General features: G+C 43.6%; 1 protein-coding gene across 2 annotated transcripts in view; it reads left to right on the top strand.

Annotated features, from left to right (window-relative positions):
- The window catches only part of Gpd1l (glycerol-3-phosphate dehydrogenase 1 like), a 60229-nt gene that overhangs the window by 17656 nt on the left and 15666 nt on the right, over positions 1 to 26907 (top strand). The window contains exons 1-4 of one of the 2 annotated variants that reach the window (XM_048795481.1): positions 564 to 659; positions 7554 to 7731; positions 18600 to 18740; positions 20327 to 20465. In XM_048795481.1, coding sequence (XP_048651438.1) covers positions 7624 to 7731; positions 18600 to 18740; positions 20327 to 20465 — 388 coding nt within the window. In that variant the 5' untranslated portion in view covers positions 564 to 659; positions 7554 to 7623. Of the gene's footprint in view, positions 1 to 563; positions 660 to 7553; positions 7732 to 18599; positions 18741 to 20326; positions 20466 to 26907 lie in introns of those variants that run through there. The other variant, XM_048795480.1, reaches the window with a different exon arrangement.

Genomic DNA, 26907 nt, shown 5'->3' with positions numbered 1-26907 from the left:
TTTTTTTTTTTTTTTTTTTTTTGAGACAGGTTCTCGCTTAGTGGCTAAGTCTGGCCTCAAACTTGAGATCCTCCTGTCTCAGCCTCTGGGTTTAAAGGCATGTAACACCATGTCCTCCAAAGGGGCAGATCTTGAGTGACATTTCTAACAATCTCCTAGAGATGCTTTTGCTGTTAGTCCATGAACTACACTTTGAGTTAGAGCCTCACTACAGACCAGATTCTATGCTAGTTCTTTTTTTTTTTTTTAATATTTATTTTCTTTAGTTTTCGGCGGACACAACATCTTTGTTTGTATGTGGTGCTGAGAATCGAACCCGGGCCGCACACATGCCAGGCGAGCGCACTACCACTTGAGCTACATCCCCAGCCCCTCTATGCTAGTTCTTGTGTGTTTTCTTGAAGTCCCTTTAATGTGGGTTTTTAAATTGTGGTATACACAATATAAAATTTCCCATCTTAACTGTGCTTTGAGTGTCTAGTTCAGTACGTTCACACTGTTACACAATCCACCTGAAGAACTCTCCTCATCTTGCAGAACTAAAACTAGATATTCATTAAACAACAGTTCCTCCTGCCACTCTCCCTCCGGCACTGGGCAGCTGCCCTGAAACTTTGTCCTTGTGATTTGACCATTCGAGTACTCAAATAAACGGTCCTATAAGTAGAATCCTTAAATTAAATTCTTGCTCTTCTGTGTCTGGCTTATCTCACTTAGCATAATGTATTCATGGCTCATATATATTTAGCATGTGTCACAATTTCCTTTTTAAGATTGAATAATGTGCCATTGTATACACCATATATGCCACATTTTGTCTGTCCATTTATCAGTTGATGGACACTTGCTTGGATTGCTTCTACCTTTTGGCTGTTGTGAATAATTCTGCCATGAACATGGTATCAAATATCTGAGTATCTGCTTTCAGTTCTCTTGAGGCTATTCCCAGAAGTAGGAGGACTGGGTAATATGGTGATTCTATTTTTAATTCTTTTTTTTTATGTACTGGGGATTGAACCCAGGGGTGCTTAACAATTGAACCACATCCCTAACCCCCCCCCCCCTTTTTTTTGTATTTTATTTAGAGATAGGGTCTCTCTGAGTTGGTTAGGGCCTTGCTAAGTTGCTGAGGCTGACTTTGAGCTTGGTATCCTCCTGTCTCAGCCTCCTGAGCAGCTGGGATTACAGGAATGTGCCACTGCGTCCAGCCCTATTTTTAATCTTTTGAGGATTTATCATGCGGTTGCCCGCGGCAGCTGCAACACTGCACAGTTGTATCAACAGTGAAGTGCATGAGGATTCCGATTTTTCCACATCCTCATCCAAACTTGTTTTTTCTATTTTTGATAGTAGCCAGTCTAATGAGTCGGAGGTGATGTATTTATTAATTGCAAATAATCACATGGCTTGTACAATTTCGCGTCTTGCTTTTTTTGCTAAATGTATCTTTCTATGGGAAGCATTTTCCTCTGCAGTTTGAATTTTGGTAGATAGAAGGCCTTTTTTTTGTCTCCCTGCTTTTCTGTCAGTGAAGTTGTTCATTGATCTTTTTTTCTCTGTGGTTTCTTCTTTTGATTCCAAGCTTAGAAAGCTTCCCTATCTGGAGATCAAATAAACATTCCCCAAGCCGAACCTATTTTTAATATTTCTTTTTTTTTTTTACATTTGCATCGTAGACTCTGGCATTTGATTGTACTTTAAAAGCCCTTTAACTATAAAGAATTACACAAAATGTTAACAGTGGTTCTGCCTTGGTGGTGAGGTTATTCATAATTCTTTTTTCTTCTTTCATGTATTGCTCATAGGAGTGAAAGAGTAGATATTACTTAAACCAAAATTGACCACCCTCTTGCCTAGGGAACCATCCCTCAGATCAGCTCCTAGAGAGACAAAGGCATGGAATGTGTGAGCCCTTACTGACTCACCTCCCCGGACCTTTATTTCCTGTTTAGTGAAAGGAGAGTCCTTTCTGCCTCAAAAGATTCTGCACCCCTGAAAGTGCATGGGCCACCCAAATTTCTTTCTCTTGTTTTGTACTGGGGATTGAATTAGGGGTGCTCTATCACTGAGTTACATCCATAGCCCTTTTAAATTTTTTTTTCAGTTGAGAGTCTCCCTAAGCTGCCTAGTGCTTTGCTAAGTTGCTGAGGTTGGTCTCAAACTTGCAATCTTCCTGTCTCAGCCTCCAGAGTCGCTGGGATCTCCATGCCCCGCTAGGCCACTGAAATTCTATTGAGTTTTGTCTGACTGGATAAGTGGCCATTCTTTGGCTAATGAGTGGATCCTCAGCCTGATTGAAATATACCCCCCCACACTTTTCTTTAACATTATTTTTTAGTTGTAGATGGACACAATACCTTTATTTAGTAATTTTTTATATGGTGCTGGGGATGCAACCCAGTGCCTCACGCATGCTAGGCAAGCACTCTACTACTGAGCCACAACCCCAGCCCCTGAAATATACCTTTTTAGGAGTGGGAGGGAAGAATAAGGACAGAGTGAATGGCCAAGGGGTCAGCTGGGGCTTTGTCAAGCTGGAGATTAGGGCCTGGTGTCCTTGTAGTTGGGACCCAGGGTGGAAGAGGGAAGCAATGGAGACCCACTTTGGGGTGTGAATCTCTTCTTCAGTGAATCACCTGTGTGGTCTCCTTGCTCCCTTTTCTTCAGGGCAGGGGGAGTAATAACAGTACCTGCCTCAGCGGTGGTGAGGTGTGAAACAGATAATGTGGATAGATGGGTAAAGTGGCGGGGTACTCACCACTATGCTAACAGAAGAGCTGGGTGAAGTGTTTGGAATAGTGTGTGATCCCTAGTGGATGCCTGGTCAATGCTGTGTCTGCCCACCCTGTCCCTTTCTCACCTCTTACCAGCTCCTTGCCCTTTCCTTCACCTCCCTCTCCCTCCTCTTGCAATCCCACCTGCTCTTTCCCTCTCTGTTTCCTTCCTCCTGCCTGTCCTTCCCTGTCCCCCTCTGCTTCTGACTCCTCCTCCCTCCTAGGATCCTTAACCTTCCCTTTCTCCTTCCAATGGCTCCTCCTTCTATTCCTTCCTTTCTGCCCCTCCCCCTTCCCCTCCACCCTGGAGGAGTTGGCTCTAGGTGAAAGCAACTGCTGTTTGTCACAGCAGAAGATAAGCCCCAGCCTTCTCCTGCTGCAACCTTTGCTCTGGCCTCCCCAGGTGAGGCCCACCTTCAGAGTTCAGCCCTAGATGCACTCTCTCCCAGCTTCCTCTGAATGGCCTGACAAGTGTCACCATGTCACCCACTTTTGGCCACATTGGTCACTGTGCTGGAACATCATCAATCTCCATTTATCAGTCTCCAAGCTCCCTGAGGGCGGAGACTTGTCTGCTTTTCTTCCCTTGTATTCCTGAGCCTTCAGGGTATCCAGACTGCATCAATAAATGACTCTACTTTACATCAGGGCAAATATGAATTAGGAAGTGTGGACTTTGGAAACAGAGTCCAGAGTCTGTAGGGAGACAGCATGACTTTGGGTAATTTATTATTGCTTTCTGAGCCTCAGTTTCTTCATCTGTAAAATAGGCAAGATGTTCACTTCCTTTGTGGATTGTGATAAAGAAGAAATGATTTTTTTTTTTTATTAATTTGCAACACTAGGGATTGGACCCAGGGGTCCTCTGCCACTGAGCTATATCCACAGCCATTTTTTTTTTTTTAATTTTGAGATAGGGTCTCACTAAATTTTTCCAAGCTGGCCTTGATCTTGTGATCCTTCTGCCTCAGACTTCTGAATTGCTGGGATGACAGGCATGCACTATCATGCCTAGCTGAAATAAAATCTTATATCAAATACACACTTTTGCAAGATGCTTTTAAGTTTCATTTGCATAGCATTATAGAAGTTATGAGTTAGGGTATACGTTGGGGCTTGAGGTAATTCATGATGTCATAGGTAATGTGGTTTCATGGCTCTGTGTAAAGACCCAGAACTGGCCATAAGCAGACTTGAGTCTTTTTTTAAAAATATTTTTATTAGTTATTAATGGACCTTTGTCTATATGCGGTGCTGAGAATTGAACCCAGTGCCTCACACATACTAGGCAAGTGTTCTACCACTGAGCCACAACCCCAGCCCCAGACTTGAGTCTTTTGTAGTTCTGCTACTTCCTGGCTACTGATCTTTGCTCCAGAGGCCTTCCTACAAGGCTTTTCCACCCTTTCCCCAGGTAAGGCCCACCTGGGGGCAACACCTGCTTACGTGATATGAGGCAAGATCAGAGTAAGTGGGTTCAGTTGGAATAAACTTCCATAATGTTATTTGCTTAATATATACTTTCTTGCAAGTTTACTTTAAAAGAATACTTTAGGGCACTGTAGTGAATACTGCAAGTAGAAGGTAACAGCAAGCAAAAAACCCTGGTAGCATGAAAACAAACGTGTTACTAGTATCGTGCCAGATAGTACCACCTTCCAAGGCTCAGACCCAGACCTCTTCAGACTTTGTGAAGAAGGGAGGTTGGGAAGAGGTGGGTTCATGCCAGAGAGGTGGTAGCATATCTCTAGCACTCAGATTGAGACAGGCTATGCACTCCCAGGAGGACCGGGAGCCTTGATACAGGCAAGTGAGTGTCATTTGGGTCACGTGTCTGGGTAGCATTCAGCCTGTAGGCTATGATTCCCACTTCTCACTTTGGAAAACACTGGATTCAATCAAAGACCTGGAGGGGACCGTCCCCTGCTCTGCCTGTCATTTGGGGCGTTGAATGAGCTGGGCCAGGTGTAGAATTGGCTGCTCACACCCATGACCCACGGATGGACCCATCATGCCTGACTGCGGAACCCCAGTCATGGTGATTTGCCGAGAGAGAGAGAGAGAGAGAGAGAGAGAGAGAGAGAGAGAAAGAAAGAACACGCCTGAAACCCTAAATTTATTGGGGGGAAGATACTCAAGAAAGTTTGTTGAGAGCCACAGCCAAAGGGGCCCCAGCAAACTTTCAGCTGCCAGCTGATGATTGGCTCACAGCGCCCCAGCAAACTTCTAGCTGCCAACTCCATTGGGCTGTTTCCCTGCCCTTTCAGACCACGGAGCTGCTCATTGGGGGATTTCTTTTGGCTCCGCCCACACAACCCAGCCAATCGGCCTCAAGAGCAGGAGGAGTGGGGGAGGTGGAGAGGCTTGTTGGAAGCCGGTGGTGGCAGTTGGGCTCTGAGGGTTTTCCTGAGGAGCTGTGTGGTGCGTGTGTTCTAAAAATAAAGTTCGTTCAAGTGGTTCCTGAATTGTGCCCAGCCAGCCTGTGGCAAAAGTTCCATCCAAATGAGGCTAGGGATTGGGCTTCAGGGGGGTGTAGTCCAGTCCCATTGGGTGACACCCACTCCCAGAGCTGTAATTCCTTGCTGAGCTTGCTTTTGCACCATTGAAGCCAGTTCCACACCTCCATCAGTCAAGGCTAAGGGCGTTCATGGCGGCCCCCGACAGCAATTCACTCACAAGCCACCTTTGTGGACTGAGCTTTGAATTTTTTTTTTTTTTTTAAGTGTGGTCCTGGCCGTTGAACCCAGAGCCTTACATACACTAGGTAAGTTCTGTACCACTGAGCTCCAGCCCCAGTAAAATACTTTTAGAAGAGTGTATATTACATAGAAGTAGACTCAGTTTCCTCCCAAACACTCCCATGGCTCTATTTGACCCATAAGGAAAGTGAAGCCTTTCCTTCCCATCGGTCAGAAGAGGTAACCCACGCAGCGCACCAGGTTCTCACAGTCCCACATGTTCTCTTTGATCTTGTGGAAGTTCCTTGACGCCAGGGAACACTATGCACTAAGCTATTGTCTCCCTAAATAGTAAGCAGCAGTTTCCAAGATTAGCATGGAGGCGACAGTGCTGGTGGAGAGATTCCTGGCTCCTTTCTGCAAAGTGTCAGGAGGAGAATTGAATTAACAGGTATTTATCTAATGAGCCATCCTGCCAGCATAGAATAAGTTACCACTGCCTAGCCTTGACATTTACAGCCATCCTTTTGTGAAGGAAGAGGGCATCGGAGTTCTAAATCGTTGTGCAGAACAGCGCTTCTCAGCCCCAGATACATGTTGATGCACCAGGGAGTTTGAGAACCACATCCTGGAGGTGCCAGTTTCACTGCTCTGGGGTGGGGCCTGGGACCCAGGATTTTTAAGTCTCCTGGGTAATTCTAGTGTGTAGCCAAAGTTGAGGCCCTGTGGTTTAGTTTATGTAATCTGTCTCAGGAAAGGGAAAATCATTATAATCTGTTAGAATTACTAGAATTTTTGTGTTTCTTAAAGCACAGAGATCAAAATGCTGGGATGCCAGGGGGTGGTGGCACATACCTGGAATTTCCATGACTTGGAAGGCTGAGGCAGGCGGGTCTCAAGTTCAAGGACAGACTGTGTCAAACAAAAAATACAAAGAGCTGAAGATGTGGCTCAATTGTACAGTGCCCCCTGGATCCAGCAATCCCCAGACCCCCCACGCCCAACACACACACACACACACACACACACACACACTCTGCTGAGATGAATTAGGGCTGAGTTAGAATAATAGACTTATGGGGGAAGTAAGGATAAATGTCTCCAGTATATTCTTCCACATCAGCTAAGCTTGTCAACCCCTCCCCATAATTATCACTCCTTATTCCATAATAATTGTTAGAAAAAATATAAATGCCCTAACACTTGAATTTGCCAATTGCTCTTTACAACCTTCTTCCATTTGCTCCTCACACTGGGAAGGCTGCCCAAGAAACAAGCCCTTTCTTAAGCTGCAGGTGGGAGTTGATTGGCTCAGCTGGAATCAGGCGCCCATCCACCCAGTCATAGGATTCTACCAGCTGCGGGGCACAGGTGCCTGCCTGGCCCCCTCTGCCTGCAGCCACAGCTGTCTTAAGAACTGGTGTTGACTAGATAGGTTCCTTCACTTCCCTATGTCCTGTGCAGAGGCTATCCATCATTAGTGCTGAACAGAGATGCAGAAAGAAAGGAGCTTGTGGGCTGAAAGTTGCCTGGATGCCTGGAGGGGTGTGGGGGTGAGAGGGGAGGTAGAGGGGTGCATACTGCTTGGGGATCTGGGCCCTGCACTCTTGCTTTGTTCCTTTTCCGGAATCCTCTCAGGTTCTTGTCTTGCCATTATGGTTCTACCTTGGGCCTGTTGCAGTTCATGAGAACACAGTTTATTTCACAGTGGCTACATTTTAATCTATTTGATGAGTTTGAAATATAGCCTTATTTTCCTTGGAGGCTCCTCCACAAACCCTCTAGTGTCAAGTTCATGCTTTTAGATGTATTTCTCTTCTGCTTGTGAACACTGATCCAAGATAGTTTGGTTCTTACTGGTTTCAAGGGGGGGTACTGTTTGACCTTGTACCAAATTCTGGGGCTCTCCTGATGATCCCCATGTGATCTTTCCAGGTGAGAACAGCTAAGTTCCAAGTGGCTTGTGGCCAATACACATCCGATCTTGCACAAGCTCAGAGCTTGAGTCAGAATCAAAACACAGGTCTTCTGAATTTTGATTGAGTGCTTTGTGTCTTCTGTCCAATGAATTTATTTTATTTCTCCACGGTTTCTTTTGTAGGGGTTCAGCTGTTGCAAAAATAATTGGTAATAATGTCAAGAAACTACAGAAGTTTGCCTCCACAGTCAAGATGTGGGTCTTTGAGGAAACAGTGAATGGGAGAAAACTGACAGACATCATAAATAGTGACCATGAAAATGTCAAATATCTCCCTGGACACAAGCTGCCAGAAAATGTGGTAAGACCTTGGGGTGAAAAGTACATTTGGTGGATTCTGCAGGTTCTGTCCAACTGAGTAGCACTCCTGACCTAGACATGGGAAAGCTGCTTCCCATTTTCCCGTTGTGTTCTACTACCAATGACTTGGTTAGTATTGGTTTTCTTGACTCTGAAAATGGGCTTTGTATTAGTTTTCTCTGGCTGCCATAACCAAGTGCCACAGACTGAAACTAATTAATTAACTAATTAATTTTAAATTTTGGGGTGCACTCAGCTACTGAGCCACATCCCCATCCCTATTTTCTATTTTATTTAGAGACAGGGTCTTACTGAGTTGCTTAGTGATTCACTGTTGCTGAGGCTGGATTTGAACTCGGGATCCTCCTGTCTTAACCTCCTGAGCCTCTGGGATTACAGGTGTGCACCACCACAACCTGCTAATTTATTTATTTATTTTTTTATTTTGGTACTAGGGATTGAACCCAGGGGCCCTTAACCACTGAGCCACATCCCCAGCCCTAAATTGCTTAGGGCCTCACTAAATTGCTGAGACTGGCTTTAAACTTGTAATCCTCTTGCCTCAGCCTCCTGAGCCACTGGGATTACAGGCAGGCACCACCACACCTGGCTAAAATTTATTTTCTTACAATACTGGCAGCTTGAAATCTGAGATCACAGTGTAGGTAGGGTTGGGTTTTTCCTAGGTGTCTCTTGTAGATGGCTGTCTTCTCCGACTCTCCATGTCATGACTGCCTCTTCCTATGAGGACAGCAGTCCTATTAGATTATGGTTTACCATATGGACAACATTTGGAGTCCATTACCTCCTTAAAGACACTATTTCCAGGCACATTCTCAGGTACCAGGTGGGGGCTGGGATGTCAACATATGAGTTTGCAGGGTTCCATAGTACAGTCCATAATAAACTTTTTCCTTGGTGTTCAAAGTACGGTCACATCAGAGCTGGAGTCACAGCCTTTCCTGTGGCTGTTGGTGTCTCCTATAGCTCTTGATGTCCCCTTCCTAAGTGCATGTGATTTTGCTCAGCTTGCCGGGGCATCTAATTAAAACCAGGGTCGAGGCCCAAATTACAGATGAAGATAGAAGCAAATGAGAAAGTGTAAGGTTGGTAGTTTAAAATTCAAGCTTATTAGGTCTAGAAGAGAAAAGTACAGGTTATTTCCTGTCCTCGTTCCGTTGGTTTGCAGGGGAAGCAAAAAATGAACATGGGGAGTGGAAAGGAGGGTGCCCACCCTGCTGCCTGCTGGAGGGAGTTTATGAACTTCTGTGGTCAGATTCACCTCTCAGTAGCTTCCTGAAAACCAGACTGCTGTGGCTGCCTGATTCCTATGACTTACCTGAGAGGCCATCTCCTAGGATAATGAAGTCCCCTTTGCTGTGTCTTCATAGTCCTTCATGAACATGTCCAGTGCATGCAGAGCAGGGTTGGGTGTGGGCCCAGAAAGGGGAAAAGGATGACATTGCTCTCCTCAAGGAATTGCAGGGAGACCGATTTATAAACTAATAAATGTAGGGGAGTTGGAGGTGCCCAGGCCTAGCTTACTGAAGATTTTTATTTGGCTTTTAACTATATAGTGTTGGTTGGTGTCAAGCACTGTGCTGAGCATAGACTGTCTTGTTTAATCTTCTTAAGGGCCCTCTTTGGTGGGTGCTGTTTACTTTATTCCTGTTGTGCTGATGATTACCGTTGTGGAGGCGAGGAAACCAAGACTTGGGCAGATGCATTTGCCCAAGGTTGTGAGCCAGGGCCAGCCAGCTTTGGATCTGCTTCCCAGAGGACTCACTGCTGAGCCTGCTGATCTTCTAGGCAATGACAACACTCTCCTGTGTCACTGAACTAGGGTGAACCAGCATTTCCTTGCAGGTGCAGGGAGGAAGGATCCCTAGGACTGTGAATTGGCAAATTCAACCTCTGATGGAAAGAATAAAAGCGGCAGCAACTGAAGGCGTCAGGGTTCTCACTAATCCATCCTGGGATTAATGAGAAATGGGAAATTCTCTTGGCCCCTCCTTTTCTCACGTTTGTCAATTGCTCCTGTCCTTCTGCAGTGCATGTGCCTCGTGTTATGTTCCCCCGCCCTGCTTTGTGCCAGTCCACTTACACTGCCTGTCTACCTCCACCTGCCCCCGCTGACTTTCTGGGTCTGACTCTCTGGGTAGCCACAGTGCCTGGCCTGGTGCTTTTCCTTCACTTGATGCTCAAGGGGTGTTGGGGACGGTGAATCTGCCAAGTGACTCTGTGAAGCTAGAGCCTGTGCCGGGAATAGGAAGAATGGAGGGAGGAGACTACACAGAGGAGGCAAGGTCACCATTACTACAGACATGCTGGTCCCACACCACTGACTCCAGCTGCCCCAGGTCCCTAGGTGTGGACAGAGGGAGGAGAGAAAGGAGGAAAAGTCTACTCCCAGGATCCTACCAATGTCCAGAGCCTTGTAGGCTCATGGAAATGAGTGTACGTGTCCTCTGGAGTGGACCCTGGTGTGGTTTCGGATTTTTCACTGTAGTGCCCTTGGGAACAGTGGACGGTGCTCCTGGGAACTACCTGAACATGCCTAGTTGCAGAATCCCAGGGTCATAGGGAATGCACAGTCCTTTACTCCCCAAAAGGCTTGTTTTGAACCTTTTTTTGTTCTTGCAAGTTGAAGGATGAATGAGACGTGCATTTCCATCAACACAGGGTTGCTATTTATGATGTCTGCCAGTTAATGAGCTGGCTTGAGATCGTGAGTCTTTTTAGCTTGGAGCCCCAGGATGCTGCCCACCTCACCCTTCCCCAGGTCCACTCTCATAATGTGACCCTGTCCCCCATAGGAATCTTCTCTAACAGTGACTTCACCGTGGCATCGCCTGCTCCCTGGAAGCTGGGCCGGTCTAAGTGTGTGATTTCCCCTTAGACCTGAATGGAGAGCATACTTACTTCCTATAGTGACAGCAAGACACAAATTGTTGATCTATTTTATAGCTCTCCATCCACAGCCTGTGTTTAGAGTTCATCCAAGTATGGGGCTCTTCTGCCATCATGCTCCGGCTTCAGCCGCCTCAGTGTGACACCAGGATTTATGATTACAGTGTCCTTTATGAAATATAGTAGTCATTGCCTCTCATCTTTGTCTTCTAAGCTTTGCCAGCTTTTTTTTTTTTTAACTGCTCTGCTGAGATGCAATCCACAGGCCATACAATTCAGTGGTTTCTAGTATATTCACATTGTTGAGCAATGTGAACAAAAATTGACATAGTCAATTTTTTTAAACATTTTCATCACTGAAAAGAGACCTGTACCTTTTAGTAAAGTCACCTCCAGTGGACTCCTATGGCTCCCCAGCCCTGGGTAACTGCTAATCTACTTTCTATCACTAGAGATTTTTTTTTTTTTTTTTGGCAATGCTGGGAATTGAACCCAGGCCTCACATATGCTAAGCCAGCGCTCTACCACTGAGCTACATCCCCAGCCTCATTTGCTTAGTCTTCACATTTCCTATCAATGACATCATGCAATATGTGGCCTTCTGTGACTGGCTTCTTTCACTTAGCCTGTTTTCAAGGTTCACCTGCGCTATAGCATGTTGTCAGTCAGTAATTGATTCTTTTTTTAGGTGTGAATACTGTCCTGTGGTATGTGTCTTAGTTCCATTTTGGATTGTTATAACAGAATACTACAGACAAGATAATTTATAAAGGAAAGAAGTTTTTTAGCTCTTGGTTCTGGGAAGTCCAAGGGCAGCATCTGGTGAGGGTCTTCACTCTGTGTCATAACATGGCAGAAGGTGAAAGGACCAGTGAGTGTGTGCAAGAGACAAAGCACGAGGGCAGACTCACTGTATAGCCACCCTCTTTTGCAGGAACTAACCCACTCCCATGGTAACAATATTAATCTGTTTGTGAGGGCTCTGTCCCCGTGGCCCCGGTACCTCTCACTAGGCCTCACTCCCAACACCAGTGCATTGGGAGTCCAGCTTCCAACACATGCATTCTGGGGGACAAGCACTCAAACCATGACAGTACCATATTTTGTTTATCTATTCATTAGTTGACAGACCTTCGGGTAGTTTCCAGTTATTGGCTATTATGAATAATATGAATATGCTGTTGTGAACCTTTATGTACAATATTTTGTGGGAACATATGTTTTCAGTTATTTTGAGCATATACATAGGAGTTTTTGGGTCATATAGCTGTTCTGTGTTTAGCTTTCTTTTTTTAGTCCCAGGTATTGGAACTCAGGGCCTCTCAACCAGTGAGCCACATCCCCAGCCCTATTTTTGTATTTTATTTAGAGACAGGGTCTCGCTGAATTGCTAAAAGTGCCTTGCCATTGCTAAGGCTGCCTTTGAACTTGCGATCCTCCTGCCTCAGTCTCCTGAGCAATCAGGATTACAGGTGTGTGCCACTGTGCCTGGCTGCCTTTAATTTTCTAAGAAACTGCCAGACGGTTTTACCAAGTAGCACCACCATTTTATATGACCACAGTGATATACAAGAGTTCTTGTTTCTGTACATCCTCGCCAGCATGTGTTATTATCTGGCCTTTTAATCCTAGCTATCCTGGTGGGTGTAACATGGTTTCTCATTAATAGTTTTGGTTTTCACTTACCTGACGGCTGACAGTATTGAGCATCTTTCCATGTGCTTATTGACTGTTGGTGTACCTTTAGAGCAGTGTAGATTCAGATCCTTTGCCCTTTTATAAAATTGGATTGTCTTTTTTTTTTTTTTTTAACCAGGAATGGAACCCAGGGGTGCCTAACCACTGAGCTATATCTCCATCCCTTTTTAGTTTTTATTTTGTGACAAGGTCTTGCTAAGTTGCTGAGGCTGGCTTTGAACTTGCAATCCTCCTGCCTCAGCCTCCTAAACTGCTAGGATTACAGGCATATACCAGCATGCCTGGCTTAAAATGCATTGGCTTCTTATTATTGAGTTGTAAGTCTTCTTCATATATTCTAGGTACAAAGTCCCTTTTTAGATATGATTCACAGTACTTTTTCTCTTCTGTGAGCTGTCTTGCTTGATGGTATCCTTTGAAGCACGAAAGTTTTTAATTTTGAAGTCCAACTGACACTTTTTTTCTGTCCTGTTCACACTTTCTTGCAAGGGTTCATATTCACTGATGTTTCCTTAGCACCTAGAATAGTCCTGGCATTATTTGTCATCTGACTAAATGCCAGGCATAGTGGAAATGTTGAAGAAGTACAAACCAGGATGAAGAGTTTTGTTTTGATGTTTTAGGTGGTATCTCATGGGAAATTGTTATTCTAAGACCTTTTTTAATTTTTATTTATTTTTATTTTTTTTAGTCATATGTGGACATAATATCTTTATTTTGTTTGTATGTGGTGCTGAGGATGGAACCCAGTGCCTCTCATATGTGAGGCAAGTGCTCTGCCACTGAGCCACAAACCCAGCCCAAGACCCCCCCCCCCTTTTTTTAAATGACCATTTATTTATGGGTCATGGGGTTGGCATAATGTCTGTTAATTTTAACTGGAAAGCTTCTGAGAATTGGAGTATTAGTTCAGTGGAAAGGCATGGTGTTAACTGTTTTCCTCCCTGGGTTTAACTTTTTTATTTTATTTTCATTAGAGTCGCAGTCCTTAGAAGTGTTGTTCAAATTTTAGTGTTCATCAGAATCACCTGGATAGCTTAACAGGGTTTCCCGAGCCCATTCCTAGAGTTTTTGGTCCACTGGGTGTCAGACCCATGAATTTACAAATCCGAGTTCTAGATGGTCTAGGGGTCATATGTTGAGAACCAGAGATATACATAACAAGTTGGCATTATTGGTGTAGTACTGTGGAATCCAAGTGGCTTATAGCTGTTTTTCCAGAACCAGCCTCACTTACCAACAGTGGCATATTTTTATAAAAATCATCAGATGGAGTTGCCTGTGCCCAAGAATCAATTTTCTGCATGTAGAGCTGAGGACATGAATTTTACCTGAGGTCTAGCTGAAAGTGAGGTTTGGAGAACAGAAGGAAATATCAGTATTTTGAGCCTCCGCCATGCCCCAGGCACTACTCTGCTATGTTTGACTCACAGTACTGTGTTTAATCTGAATACCTGTTTCCCAGAGGATGTGGGTGAGTTTGTTCTTGTGTCCAGTCAGCAAACTGGTGACAGATCCAGGCCACCTAGTCCACAGCAGTCAGACTATCTTAACTGTATCACTTTTGTTAGTTATCAAAACTGTGTCTGCAGGTAAATTCATACATACTTGAGCTCGAAATAATTTTAATGGTTCTAAGAGATCAGATAAAAATGATGACAGTGTTGGTATCTCTTCTTTGGATTATCATTATTATCATTATGATCATACTGATATGAGAAGGTTCATGGATTTGGGGGAAAAATGTTCATTTGAATGATAGCAGAAATCTTATAATACTATATTTAAAAATATGTAAGGCTATCACTTCACTTCTACATTTTCAGATATTTCTTTCTTTCTTTGGTTGGGGGAGGGGACGACTGGGGATTGCGCTCAGGGGCACTTAACCACTGAGCCACATCTCAGCCCTTTTTTGTATTTTATTTAGAGACAGAGTCTCAATAAATTACTTAACACCTCACCATTACGGAGGCTGGCTTTGAACTTGCGATCCTCCTGTCTTAGCCTCTGGAGCCGCTGGGATTACAGGGTGTGCCATGGCACCCAACCATTGTCAGATATTTCCATAGGTTCAGAAAGCCCTGGACAGAAATGTACCAAAATATTGATGGTGATTATTTCTAGTTTCTGGGATTGCAAATAGTTCTTATTTTCCTACATATACTCCTCCACGCCCCCCCCAATTTGATCCAGTGTATCTGTTTATAGTTATAAATGAATGGAGAGGCTTTTAATCTCAGTTAGCTTTAAAGTCCATAAAATAGCATCAAGGGAGGGTCAGAAAGTTCATCTGCTAGGATAAGAAGCGGGTATGGCTCTGGTAGCTGCACATAACATGTTGACAATGCGTAGGAGCTTATTGAGCACACAATGCACAGTGCAACTCCTCCAAAGGATATAAAAGAAATGTCAGACTTGTCTGCACAGACTTTATCAGTTTGTTTTTTAAAAAAAAAATAATAATGGAAAACAGAGATTGAACCAAAGGGCATTTTATTACACCCAACCTTTTTTTTTTTTTTCTTTTTTGATACCCAGGATTGAACTCAGGGTTGCTTTACCACTGAGCTACATTCCCCCAGCCCTTTTTATTTTGAGACAGGGTCTTACAAAGTTGCTTAGGACTTGGCTTAGTTGTTGAGGCTGCCCTTGAACTCATGATCCTCCTGCATCAGCCTCCCAAGTGTTGGGATTATAGGTGTGTACCACTGTGGCCAGTTTGTTTTCGGTGATTTTTGTTCATAGTTTTTTTTTTTTTTTTTTTAAATATATCTTTCTAGTTGTAGATGGACACACAGTATCTTTCTTTATTTTTATGTGATGCTGAGGATCAAACCCAGTGCCTCATACATGCAAGGCAAGCGCTCTACCACTGAGCCCCAGCCTCAGCCCCATAGTTGTGTTTTTAATAACCTGTATGGAGAGCACCGGACTCCTGAAAATCCGGGCGTTAAACAACCAGCTCTGATGCCTTTGTTCTGATGTATTTGTCCTGCTTGCCACTGACAGGCAAGCTCTGTGGTTCTGGGTTGTCTCTCCAAATACATTTCAGGGTCTTTAACAATGGACCTCCTTAGAAAAATTTTTGGCAGGAGGCTCATAAACTCAGTCACTTTTCTAAAGCAGCAGCTTGAGGATGTTCAGAGCAGGAAGCAGGAGGCAGGCTTAGTAAAAGATTTTATTCTGAAAGATGAGATTCAAACTACTTTGTTAGCTGAAGAGCGCTGGTTGTGAGGCTGTGAGGAGAACAATAGTGTTGTGTGAGTGTGCTGGGCAGGCCACACAAACGCAGCTTGTGTTGCGTTGCTTATGGCTTCTGTAGGTTCAACCCCAAGTGTCCCACCAAGGGGAACAGAAGGACATTTTCACATGCTGCTGAGCCCCAATTGTATTGTCCTGAAGGTTCTTCCTCCTGTAGGTTCATATTTGATTTATTTAAGAGGGAAATAAAAGAGGAGGAAATCCTGATCGCCGGCAGCTTCCTTGAGAAAAATTTTGAACAAGGGGTATGGGAACAGGCTGGATTCTTAAAAGTTGCAGATTTATAGGAGGCAAGCACATTTTTTCTGATCAATGATATCTCTCTCTCTCTCTCTCTCTCTCTCTCTCTCTCTCTTTCTCTCTTTCTTTCTTTTTTGTAGTACTAGGGATTGAACCCAGAGGCACTCTACTACTGAGCCACCTCTCCAGCTCTTTTTAAAATTTTTTTATTTTGAGACAGGGTCTCACTAAGATGCTGAGGCTGGCCTTGAACTTGCAATCCCACTGCCTTAGCCTCCCAAGCTGCTGGGATTGCAGGTGTGCACCACCATGCCCAGCCTAAAGGATCCCCTTTGTTAGTTCAGGTCTTTGTAGTTTTAAAACACTGTCATTTATATAACCTATTTTGAAATAGCTGGCAGTAGGTGGCAAAGGGAATTCCTATCCCTATTTTACATAGGAAGTAAGCAAGGTCAGTGGAACTAAGTTATTGCCAGAGGTTACACAGCTGGTCGATTGCAGGCATGTGACTCAGAACTTCTAACCTACCTCCTTTCTCTTTGATGGGGGCTTTCCCATTTGTCATGTTGAAAATACCCCTAAAAGGAGGAAAGGGAGGATTGTGTGTGTGTTAGAGGAGGATGGGAAGTTAAAGAAACAGTAGGTCCAGAGAAGTAGGAATGTTTAATTAAAATTCAGACCATCAGGTGGTTCCATATGAGAAGCAAGAGTAGGGAGCATAAACCTCCACCTAACCAAGGGTAGTAACTCAAGGGGAAATGAGGAATCAGACTCATGGCAGAGGCTGTGGAGGGGTACAGGCAAGGGCATGAGCTTTGCCTTTGAGGACTTTGTGGTAGGAGTTGAAACTCCAGGTCCAAAGGAACTGATAAAAGCAGATGGATTGCTGCCGTAGGGACAGGAAGAGAGGTGACACTTTTCCTGCTCACCATGGAGAGTCATGGCTGAAACCTCTTTAACATTAGATAGGCTAACAAGAGAAAAGTGTAACAAATTTATTCTGTATCATTTTATATGACACAGACCTTTCAGATTGAAGACCAGAAGTGCCATGGGTAAACTATGCATTCTCAATCTTAAGTTTAGTAAAGCATGGACAGTCATGTCCATATGATAGGAGCTGGGTACCAGGGTGCACACCTGTAATCCTAGCTACTCAGGAGGCTGAGGCAGGAGGATCACAAATTTAAGGCCAGCCTGGTCAACTTAGCAAAACCCTGCCTCAAAATAAAAGTGGTTGAGTGCCCCTGGGTTTGTTCTCCAGTCCTGGGTGGTGGGGAAGATTGGGCCAAAAAAGGGGGGGGTGCAGTCTAATAATGGGAGAGCATGAGATCCAGCCAGACCTGTCTATTCCAATTCTTCTTGGCCTCTGTGTAGCATTCCTTCCTTTCTGGTATGGGGTCTTATGACCTACTGTCATAAGGTAAGTCAAAGAATTTCTTCCTGTCCAGCAAGGAGCGGGGAGCTAGAGTAGTATTTTTTAAGGTCTTATGAATGACTTTGGGGAAAAGGGATTCTGGTTTCTTTGACTGGCTTTGGGGAAGAGGTTTGTTGTTGTTGTTTTGTTTTGTTTTAAAGAGACAGGGTCTCACCATATTGCCCAGGCTGACTCTGAACTCCTGGGCTCCAGAGATCCTCCTCTAGCCTCAGTCTCCTGGAGTACCTGTCCACACTAGATAATCTGGGTGAAAAGAAATTCTAGTTTTCTTGGCTTGCCTGGGGATGGGTGGTGAGATGAAGGGTGAGATATAAGAGGAAAGGAAAAGATCAGGGAAAAACTTTGCTTTTGAGGCTGCTTCTAAGACCTTCACCTGGTGGGGATCATTTTCTGAACCCCAGCATTGGTAATCAATCCTGGTCACTTGTGGCTGCCCAGCCTAAATTACCAGTCTGGACAACGCCTTTGAAGAAGAAAGGCCTTCCCTGCCTGTGAGCAAGCCAGGAAAGCTTAAAGTGCTAAGCCTTGGGCTGTAATGAGCTCTGTGGGCAATGATCCTTTATGTTGCTGTTCAAACCAGCTTGAGCTAAGACAGAATGTTTGGGTTCTTGCAACTAAAAAAATCCAAGTAGAGCTGGTTTCAGGTGCATTGGCTTAAAAAATACCAGCGAGGCCCTGTTTTCTCCTCTGCCTTCCACAGAGTTGCCTTCATCCCCCGGGAGCCTCTTGGCCTGGGTTCTCCTATTTCTAAAATGATTGCATTCATTCCAGTCTTCACACCAGCATCCAATACTGTTCCAGCAAAAGACCCTTAGCCAGCTCAGAAGAGGAAGGAAGCAGCTCTTCCCCCCTGCCCCAGCAAGCATCTGCTGGCTTCTTGTTGCCTCTGTTTGATTGGCTTGACCACGAATTAGGACCCTCCCTGGAGTGAGGGAGGGGCCAAATTTACCAAACTTTCACATTAAAATATAAGCAGCAGCCAGGCAAGTGCCTGTAATCCCAGTGATTCGGGAGGCTGAGGCAGGAGGATCACAAGTTCAAAGCCAGCCTAGGAAACTTTGCAAGACCTAGTCTCAAAAAATAAAAAGAGGGCTGGGGGTGTAGTTTGGTGAATACAATCCATGAATACAATCCCCAATACCAAAAAAATAAATAAATAAAATAAAATAAAATGTGACGAGCAGCTTTTAAAAGGAAATTTAGGGGCACTTTTCCTAGAAAGAAAGGCAATGTCTCAGTCCTCCATATCTGCTAAAGAAATAGGGAAAGAAATCTTCCTGGGTAGGCAGAGGAGTAACTGTTCCTCCTGATGGCTGCAGGTCGCCGTCTCCAATCTCAGCGAGGCTGTGCAGGATGCAGACCTGCTGGTGTTTGTCATCCCCCACCAGTTCATTCACAAAATCTGCGATGAGATCACTGGCAGAGTACCCAAGAAAGCACTGGGGATCACCCTCATCAAGGTAACTGGTGAGCACACCGGGCAGGAAACTCGCGGCTAGACATTGGTTCCCGGGAGATCCCTTTCCCTCTTTGATGTGCTTGAGATGGAGGGAGGGTGGTGGCAGTTTTTAGTTTTTTTGTTTGCATTTTAAAAGATGCCTAAAAGGTGATTTTAAAAAATAAAGCATACCTAGGAAGCCTAGTTTAGGCCAACTTCAAGTGCAAGGCTGCTTTTCTATGGTAGCAGGTGAGCAGCAGAGTGACATGAGGATGGCTGCCCTGATGAGCCCTACTGTCAACCTGTAGCCCACTCTGGAGCTCAGCCTGCATCTGGGAGTCACCACTTTGCATTAGCTGGGAAATTGAATTGAATGGGAAATACCATTTCTGGGTATATGTCTTAAAGAAGGTTTTGTTTTTTTGTTTTTTTTTAATCAGAAGTTCTCAAACCACCCTCAGAGCTTCATGCATTTAATGGTAGAAAGAAAACCTTATATTTTCATTCACTTTAACCTCTAACTGAAATGGACATTTAGAAACACAGCCAGTGTTTCAATAACAATATATTCGCAGGACCTATGACCCTGTTGTCTGTTGAAGGGATTTTCACATCACTTTACAACAGTTTCAAATCTCAAGATGTTATTTATGCTTGTTGCTTCTTGGAAATTATAATAATAATTATTAGATCTGTCCTGACATCTTTTTCTAAGTATGGTCATAAAACAGTGCGTATATTACTTGATCACAAATTTGGAGTTTCACAAAAAAAATTTTGATAACTATCTTAATATAATTGGCTCCCTAGGTAATCTTATATATTTTGTTTTTATGCATGGGAAATTTTAAAGATGAGTTTGTAAATTTCACCACACCACTAGAGGTGGAGTCCAGGACATTAAAAAAAGTCAGGAACTCCCTAAAGTGACTGTACCAGAATGTCCATAGGTGAATGTTTCTGAAAGTAAACTGAAGTAGCCCACATGTCAATCAGCAATAGAGTGGATAAATGAATTGGGAACTATTCACAATTGGAACTATTGGAATACTATGTAGCAGTGAACAGAAGTGAACCAGAACCTTCATGTAGACACCTGGGTAAATCTCTAAAATAAGAATGTAGCACAAAACAGCATATCCCAGGTGAACGGTGCAATTCCATTTATAGGCTTTCGAAAGGAGGCATAAGGGCATAAAATTGCTTAGGGCAGTTATGTGTGACAAAGTGATGAGGAGAAGCAAGAGCAGTGCCTACAGCATCAGGGTGGTGGTTCAGTCTAGGGGAGGGGAGGGTGAAGGCAGAGACACGATTTTTGGTCATGTTCTATTCTATTCTTTCTTTGTTTCTTTTTTTTTTTTTGTGGTGCTGGGAGTCGATCATGTTCTATTTCTTAACCTGAGTGGTGGAGACAGGTTTGTGTTACTCCCTTCAGCTTACTATTCTTTAAGCAATACATATGCAGTCTGTACATTTTCTCTTGTAATTAAGAGAGATTTTTCAAGTCATGCATACCATTGGTAATCTGAATCTAGATGACTTATAAAGCAATGACTCAAGCCTCTTTGATTTGGTGGTTCCCCTACTAACTTCTTGACATCCTCGTAGGGCATAGACGAGGGCCCCGAGGGACTGAAACTCATTTCTGACATCATCCGGGAGAAGATGGGCATTGACATCAGTGTGCTGATGGGCGCCAACATTGCCAGCGAGGTGGCTGCGGAGAAGTTCTGTGAGACCACCATTGGTAAGGGCTGCCCAAGGAAGGGCCCCAGGAGCCAGGCATTTGGTGCTTGAGCATGTCCATTTCCGTTTCTGGTGTTTTCTATAGTGGACTCTTCTCTGCCCCTCTTTATCCCTATGCTGGACATTCAGTGGAGGAGGTTTTATGGAAGGAAGACATTCTGTAGAACTGAAGTCTTTCAACAACTTCCAGAATGTATGTCAGGCCCTGTGACCCCAAAGTTTAGACGCAGAAATACAAGATTGTTGGTACCAAGAAACAGGTGGCTACCATCATGGTGGAGATCTCTTGGGCCTTTGAAACCCAGTTGTTTCTTTGCCCACAAATGCTAGTATCTGGGTCCTTGCTGATTCCAGTAAGAATAACAACAATGACAAATTGGGAATGGTCCTCATTTCCAGGTGAATAAGCCAAGTCTCAGAGAATAAGTTAACTTTCCCCAAGGTCACACGCTAGTATAGAACCCAGGCACAAATTTGGGTCTCCTATGTCCTGAAATAGTGAGCTTTTTCTATTCTTACACATTAGGAAGTGGAGACATTATTATTCACACTCTGGTGTGAAAGTTCTCATTTCCTTTAGAGAGGGCTTTGGGGGTTCTCACGTGCCTGTGGGCCATATTAAAGGATGCATTGTTGGAACAGTAATATTATTGTATTTTTAGGAGCTTATAAAGGTTCAAGTTTTATCTGCCACCACAGAACTTGCTTCTACCCTTGTCAGATGCACTAGTAATGTGATTCATGAGAAAAGGAAGCCTGTGAGAGAGAGGCTGGGCTCTTTTGAATGAGATGGGGCATTGGGAATGTGTAGCTTTAGATTCTCACATGTGTTCATGGGTAGGGCAATTAAAGTTTCATGGCATTTTCCCTTTTATTTTTTGGTGGGGATGGTGGGAGTACTAGGGATTGAACTCAGGGGCACTCGACCACTGAGCCACATCCCCAGCCCTATTTTGTATTTTATTTAGAGATAGGGTCTCACTGAGTTGCTTAGCACCTTGATTTTGCTGAGGCTGGCTTTGAACTCTTGATCCTCCTGCCTCAGCCTCCCGAGCTGCTGATATTATAGGCGTGCACCACTGCCTCCGGGCACCTTTATTTTTTAAAATATAGGTACTTCACTGTATCATTAGGAAAAATAGAGGTAATCAAAAGAAAACCATTCTTTATTTTATTTAACTTTCATTTGGTATATGAAAATTATACTTCTATTTTTTCTATTCATGCAAACTATTATGTTTATTGTTAAGTCATATACTGTTTTATAATTGCTTTATTCACTTAATATACAGTTTTTAAAGCCTGTTAATATACATCTTCATAGCTACATCATATTTCATCAACAATTTCATATTTGGATATTTAAAAGTTTTTTGAGCAACATTTTTTGAAGAGCAGAGGTAGCTGAACAGATGAAGAAGTATAGGGAAATTGAAACTTGCCCTCTGAAGGTTTGCTAATCTAGTCTGCTGAAACATACTGGCAATAAATTAACATAAGAAAAAGGATGTGGATGCATTGAACAGCACATACAAAATATAAAACTCAAAAGAAGGGCCAGATGGTTGAGGCTTAAATACCCTCTTTGAAGGGGGAGGGGGTGGTGTGCCAATTTTAGAGAGGGAGCAGGTGATTTTTAGGGGAGAGACTGAGCCCAGAGAACCAACAGAGGTCTGGGATAAAGTTCCCCTGGGCTGTGGGTGTAGAGTTTGATTTTCTGTCTCCTCCTCTGTGATATAAACTTAATCTTCCGTGGTTAATGGCATTTCAGTAAAGAGATTTGAAAGCAACTGTGTTCCTCTTTGGCAGATCCTGTCTTTGGATAGATGAGGGAATTATAGGGAAGCCCTTCCCTGTGTCATTGGTCCCCAGGTCCCTTAACTTTTAAGTCCAAAATGGTGTAGTTTGGGGGTACCATTTTCTAAACCCCAACAGAAGAAGCCAAGAATGGCCTATTCACCTGTGTAGGTATATAGACACAGGTTAAAAAAAAAAAAGAAAAATTCAAACAGTATGAGAAAGTGGAAAATAAGAACTAAGATTTTAATTACCCATCAAACACCCTCTTCCCAAAGGGAATTACTTAGCAGTTTCTAAATATCCTTCCAGAAAATAATTTATTTATACATGTACACTAGTACCTACTAGTATAATTCACTGTCCATATACTTAACTAGTATATGTATGTTTGGTTTATTCTTTCGTAGTTAATTCTATTATCCATCTGCAAATTTAATATAGCCTATGAAATAATGTAATTACTTTTTTCCCCCCAAAAAAGAAAACTGGCTGTTCCAACTCAATCCTATTTGCCAATAAACCTTTCCCAGTTGGTTGGAAATGACTGATTATTCGATTTTTCTATAAGCCTGGGAATTAACTTACAGTCCCTGATTTAAACCTTGTATCCACCTGCATATTTTGGCAGGATGTTCACCTTCCCCAGCTCCCCCTGTCAGCTGGAGGAAAGTTTCTGGCTGGGTGCATGAGGTCTTTTGGTTTGTCAAGATAGACAAATGCTCAGAAGTCACATCTCTTTGCCTTTGTTTTTTATTTGCCTAAGGCTTCTGTCTTCTCTACGGGTTAGACTGTGCCTGACACTAGTGACCCGGTTACCAACCAGTCTGAGCTCAACTAAGCAAAACGTTGGAAGTGAGGTAGAACAGGAAGGTGATATTTTAAAAATTGCTTTATATAACCTAGATTTTAAAATGGGGAAATATCAGACAAGCCCAAAGTAAGCGATGAGTTACAAAACAGCCAGCCCACACTGTTCAAAATGTCAGTGTCGAGACTGGGGCTGTAGCTCAGTGGCAGAGCACTTGCCTAGCACGTGTGAGGCACTGGGTTCGATCCTCAGCACCACAGAAAATAAATAAATAAAGGTATAAAAATAATGTCAATGTTGCAAGTAAATGGATGGAGAATATCGTGCTAAGCAAAGTAATCCAATCCCAAAAACCAAAGGCTGAATGCTCTTTCTGATCAGTGGATGCTAATCTATAATGGGGGGGAGGGGATGGGAAAAATGGAGGAATTTTGGTTGGGCAAAGGGGAGGGATGGTGGGACATGGTAGCAGGAAAGATGGTGGAATTAGATGGACATCATTACTCGAGGTCCATGTATGACTGTACATATGGTGTGATGCTACATCATGTACAACCAGAGAAATGAAAAGTTTAGTACAATTTTGTACAATGAATTAAAATGCATTCTGCTGTCATATATACCTAATTAAAATTAATTAATTTTAAAAATGTCAATGTCATCAAAGACAATGAAGAGCTAATGGAGTGTCCCAGATTAAGACACTAGAGAGCCATGACAACCACTAGCTGCAGTGCAGGATCCTGAGTGGGACCCTAGGCTGGGAGGGATGGTTGCTGTAAAAAATAGCACTGGTGGGGCTGGGGTTGTGGCTCAGTGGTAGAGCGTTCACCTAGTATGTGTGAGGCCCTGGGTTTGATCCTCAGCACCACATAAAAATAAATAAAATAAAGGTATTGTGTCCAACTACAACTAAAAAATAAATATTTAAATTAAAAAAATAAAAAGACAGCACTGGGTGCGGTGGCACACACCTATAATCCCAGTAGCCCAGGAGATTAAGGCAGGAGGATCATCCATTCAAAGCCAGCCCCAGCAATTAAGTGAGGCCCTAAGCTACTCAGCGAGACCCTGCCTCAAAATAAAATATAAAAAAAGGGGGATGTGGCTCAGTGGTTAAGTGCCTCTAGTTCAACTCCTGGTACCAAAAGAAAAAAAGAAAAAGCACTGAGTGGTTGGTAAGACTTGAATATGGATTAGATAGTATCATATCAACAGTGACTTCCACGTATCTGATAATTGTACTGTGATTCTCCAGATATCCTTTCTTGATGACCTTTGGGACCAGCTAATTTTTAAATATGGTAGATTCAGAAATCTTGACCCACTGTGTCTTCTGTCAGCAAGAAGACAAATGGCACAATTTTGAGTGTCTTAGATGTTTTGTCATGGTGAGTGATGGTGCCCCCTTGTGGTAAGAGCTCCCTTTGCTCTTGGGGGTTTACCTTTAAAATTTGAGACTTCTCATTCCACAAAGGTTTTTCAAAGCCTATTATGTATCAGGCCCAGGAATATATCCAGGAAACAGGAACTTCCCAGCAAACAAACCTGAAATTGTAGGCAGAAATGAGGGTTTGGAGGGAGTTTTATTAAATCAGTGGATGATCTCTACAACTTGGTGTGACCGAGGATTTTCCTGTCTTTTGGTTTATGTTCAGTTTTGGGGCAGCCCCTCACATGGCTCTTGGGTACTGCCTGTACTGTATAGGTGGCCTGGGTCCCTGCTTGCCACATGTGACTGGTAATAATAATAAAGTTAGTGCTTCCTTATTCATAATTAAAATAATAAATTTTAAAATGTACATTTGAGAAAATGTGAGGGTGCCGTAAGTCAAGCCCATCTCTGATAGATACCTTTACCCATAGCCACAGAGGAGCCCACAGCCCCTTCCCATATGCATGGCAAACAGAGAGCTCACTTCTTTCTGCCCATTCCTCAGGTTGCTCTCAGCCGCAACTCAGGCTTCCAGCTGCAGACAGCTGGATGAAAGTGACTTGAGAAGGGCTCATCTGTGGTGCTCATGAGCATCCCTCCCATTGAGCAGAGGTGTATGGTGAGGTAGTGGAGAGGCATGGTACGGAGGTAATATGCTATGGTGCCAGGGCTGGTTTACCAACCACATAATGAAATAGTGTTGCACAGAATCATCTAGAAGGCCTGGTGGACTGTCCAAAAAGAGGAAGAGGACAGCTTGCTCAAACTGGCACAGTGACAATATATGAAAAAGGCAAAATTGGCTGAATAATCGATAACAGTAATGCCTGTAGAATAGAAAATGGATTTCCATCTATCAGATGTCGGCGTTTTAAATGTTTTATTATGGAACATTAAAAAAAAAAAAAAGATGGGAAGAACAATACCATGAACCCAATGTACCCATCACTCATCTTCAGAATGATTGATTCCTGGCCAGTCTTATTTCATCTGCATCCCCTATCTATCTACCTCCCCTGGATGATTTTTACATTGTATCCCTTCTAACTGTAATTTTAATTGTTTGACACCTGCGTTTTTTTTCCTGCCTTGGAGGTGTAGAGGTCTGATTGTGATGTTTGTTTGTCGCTCATCTTCTCTCTTCCCACACCTCAGATGTGGCATAGCATAGAGTTGGAGCTTGGGCCCCGGAGCCAGAGCAGCATATGGGTTAGAATTTAGGCTGTCTTCTACTAGCTGGGTGACCATGGCAAGTTGGTAAACCCCCTTGGGCCTTTGTTTCCCTGTCTGTCAATGTAGAAGAGAATGATCATAACCATGCAAAGTCAGCTGACTCCATAATCATCTTATGTGATCTTTGAGTGTTGTTACAACCACGGCAGTTTTCATATGTGATTCTTCGCCACCATCCTGAGAGTGCCGTAGCTAGAAGAGGCTAGATCAAAGGGTGGCAAACTTGTTTTCCTGTTGGAACGATCTAGGGAGCCTCAAAAATTGTGGATGCCTGCTCCACTCCAGAGATTGTGATTTAATTGGTCTAAGATGTGGCCTGGGCTCCGGAGTTATTAAAGATCCTGAGGTGACTGTAATGTGCAAGCAAGCTTGGGAACTGCTAGGCTTCTGCCTCGAGGCAGGCAGAACCCAAGTGCCCTAGTCCTCAGCATGCTTTCTGCCAACTGTGTGGAGTCTTTGACTTGGAAACTGGAACTTGATTGGCAAGTCTTTTGATTCTAATTTCAGAGGACCAGGGGAGGGTGGATTTAGTGAGTCCCACCTGCACCCCACCAGCCAGAGCAGGTTTCACGTGAAGCTTTAGGTGTAAGATTTTAGTTTTGTTTTGCTTTTTACTCATAGGTCTCCAAAACAAGTAAATAAAGATAAGCATATGAAAACCACTGAACTTTCTGCACAGTCTAGGAACTATCCCAAAGGAAGAGAGTATAGCAGGAACAAAAACAAGTACTCTTTGACTGCATTCCCATCTTCCAAAATTTAGGGGAAGCATTTGCGCGCGCACACACATGCACGCACCCTCATTTGATACTAAGAATTGAATCCAGGGGTGCTTTACCACTGAGCTACATCCCCAGCCCTTTTTGTTGTGAGACAAGATTTCTCTAAGTTGCTGAGACTGTCCTCCAAATTTCGATCCTCCTGCCTCAGTCTCCCAAATCTCTGGCATGCGCCACCGTACGCAGCAGAGAAAACAGATTTTAAAACCCATAAATGTTACAAACCCAATTTTTTTGGGGGGGGAGGATTGGGGGACAGTACTGGGGATTGAGCTCAGGGGCACTTAACCACTGAGCCACATTCCCAGCCCTATTTTGTATTTTATTTAGAAACCAGGTTTTACTGAGTTGCTTAGTACCTCACTTTTTCGCTGAGGCTGGCTTTGAA

This window comes from Marmota marmota, unplaced genomic scaffold (assembly GCF_001458135.2).
Source record: "Marmota marmota marmota unplaced genomic scaffold, marMar, whole genome shotgun sequence".
In the NCBI taxonomy this organism is placed as follows: Eukaryota; Metazoa; Chordata; class Mammalia; order Rodentia; family Sciuridae; genus Marmota; species Marmota marmota.
The sequence above is the reverse complement of the archived record's forward strand: the minus strand, read 5'-3'. Positions and strand labels throughout refer to the sequence as shown.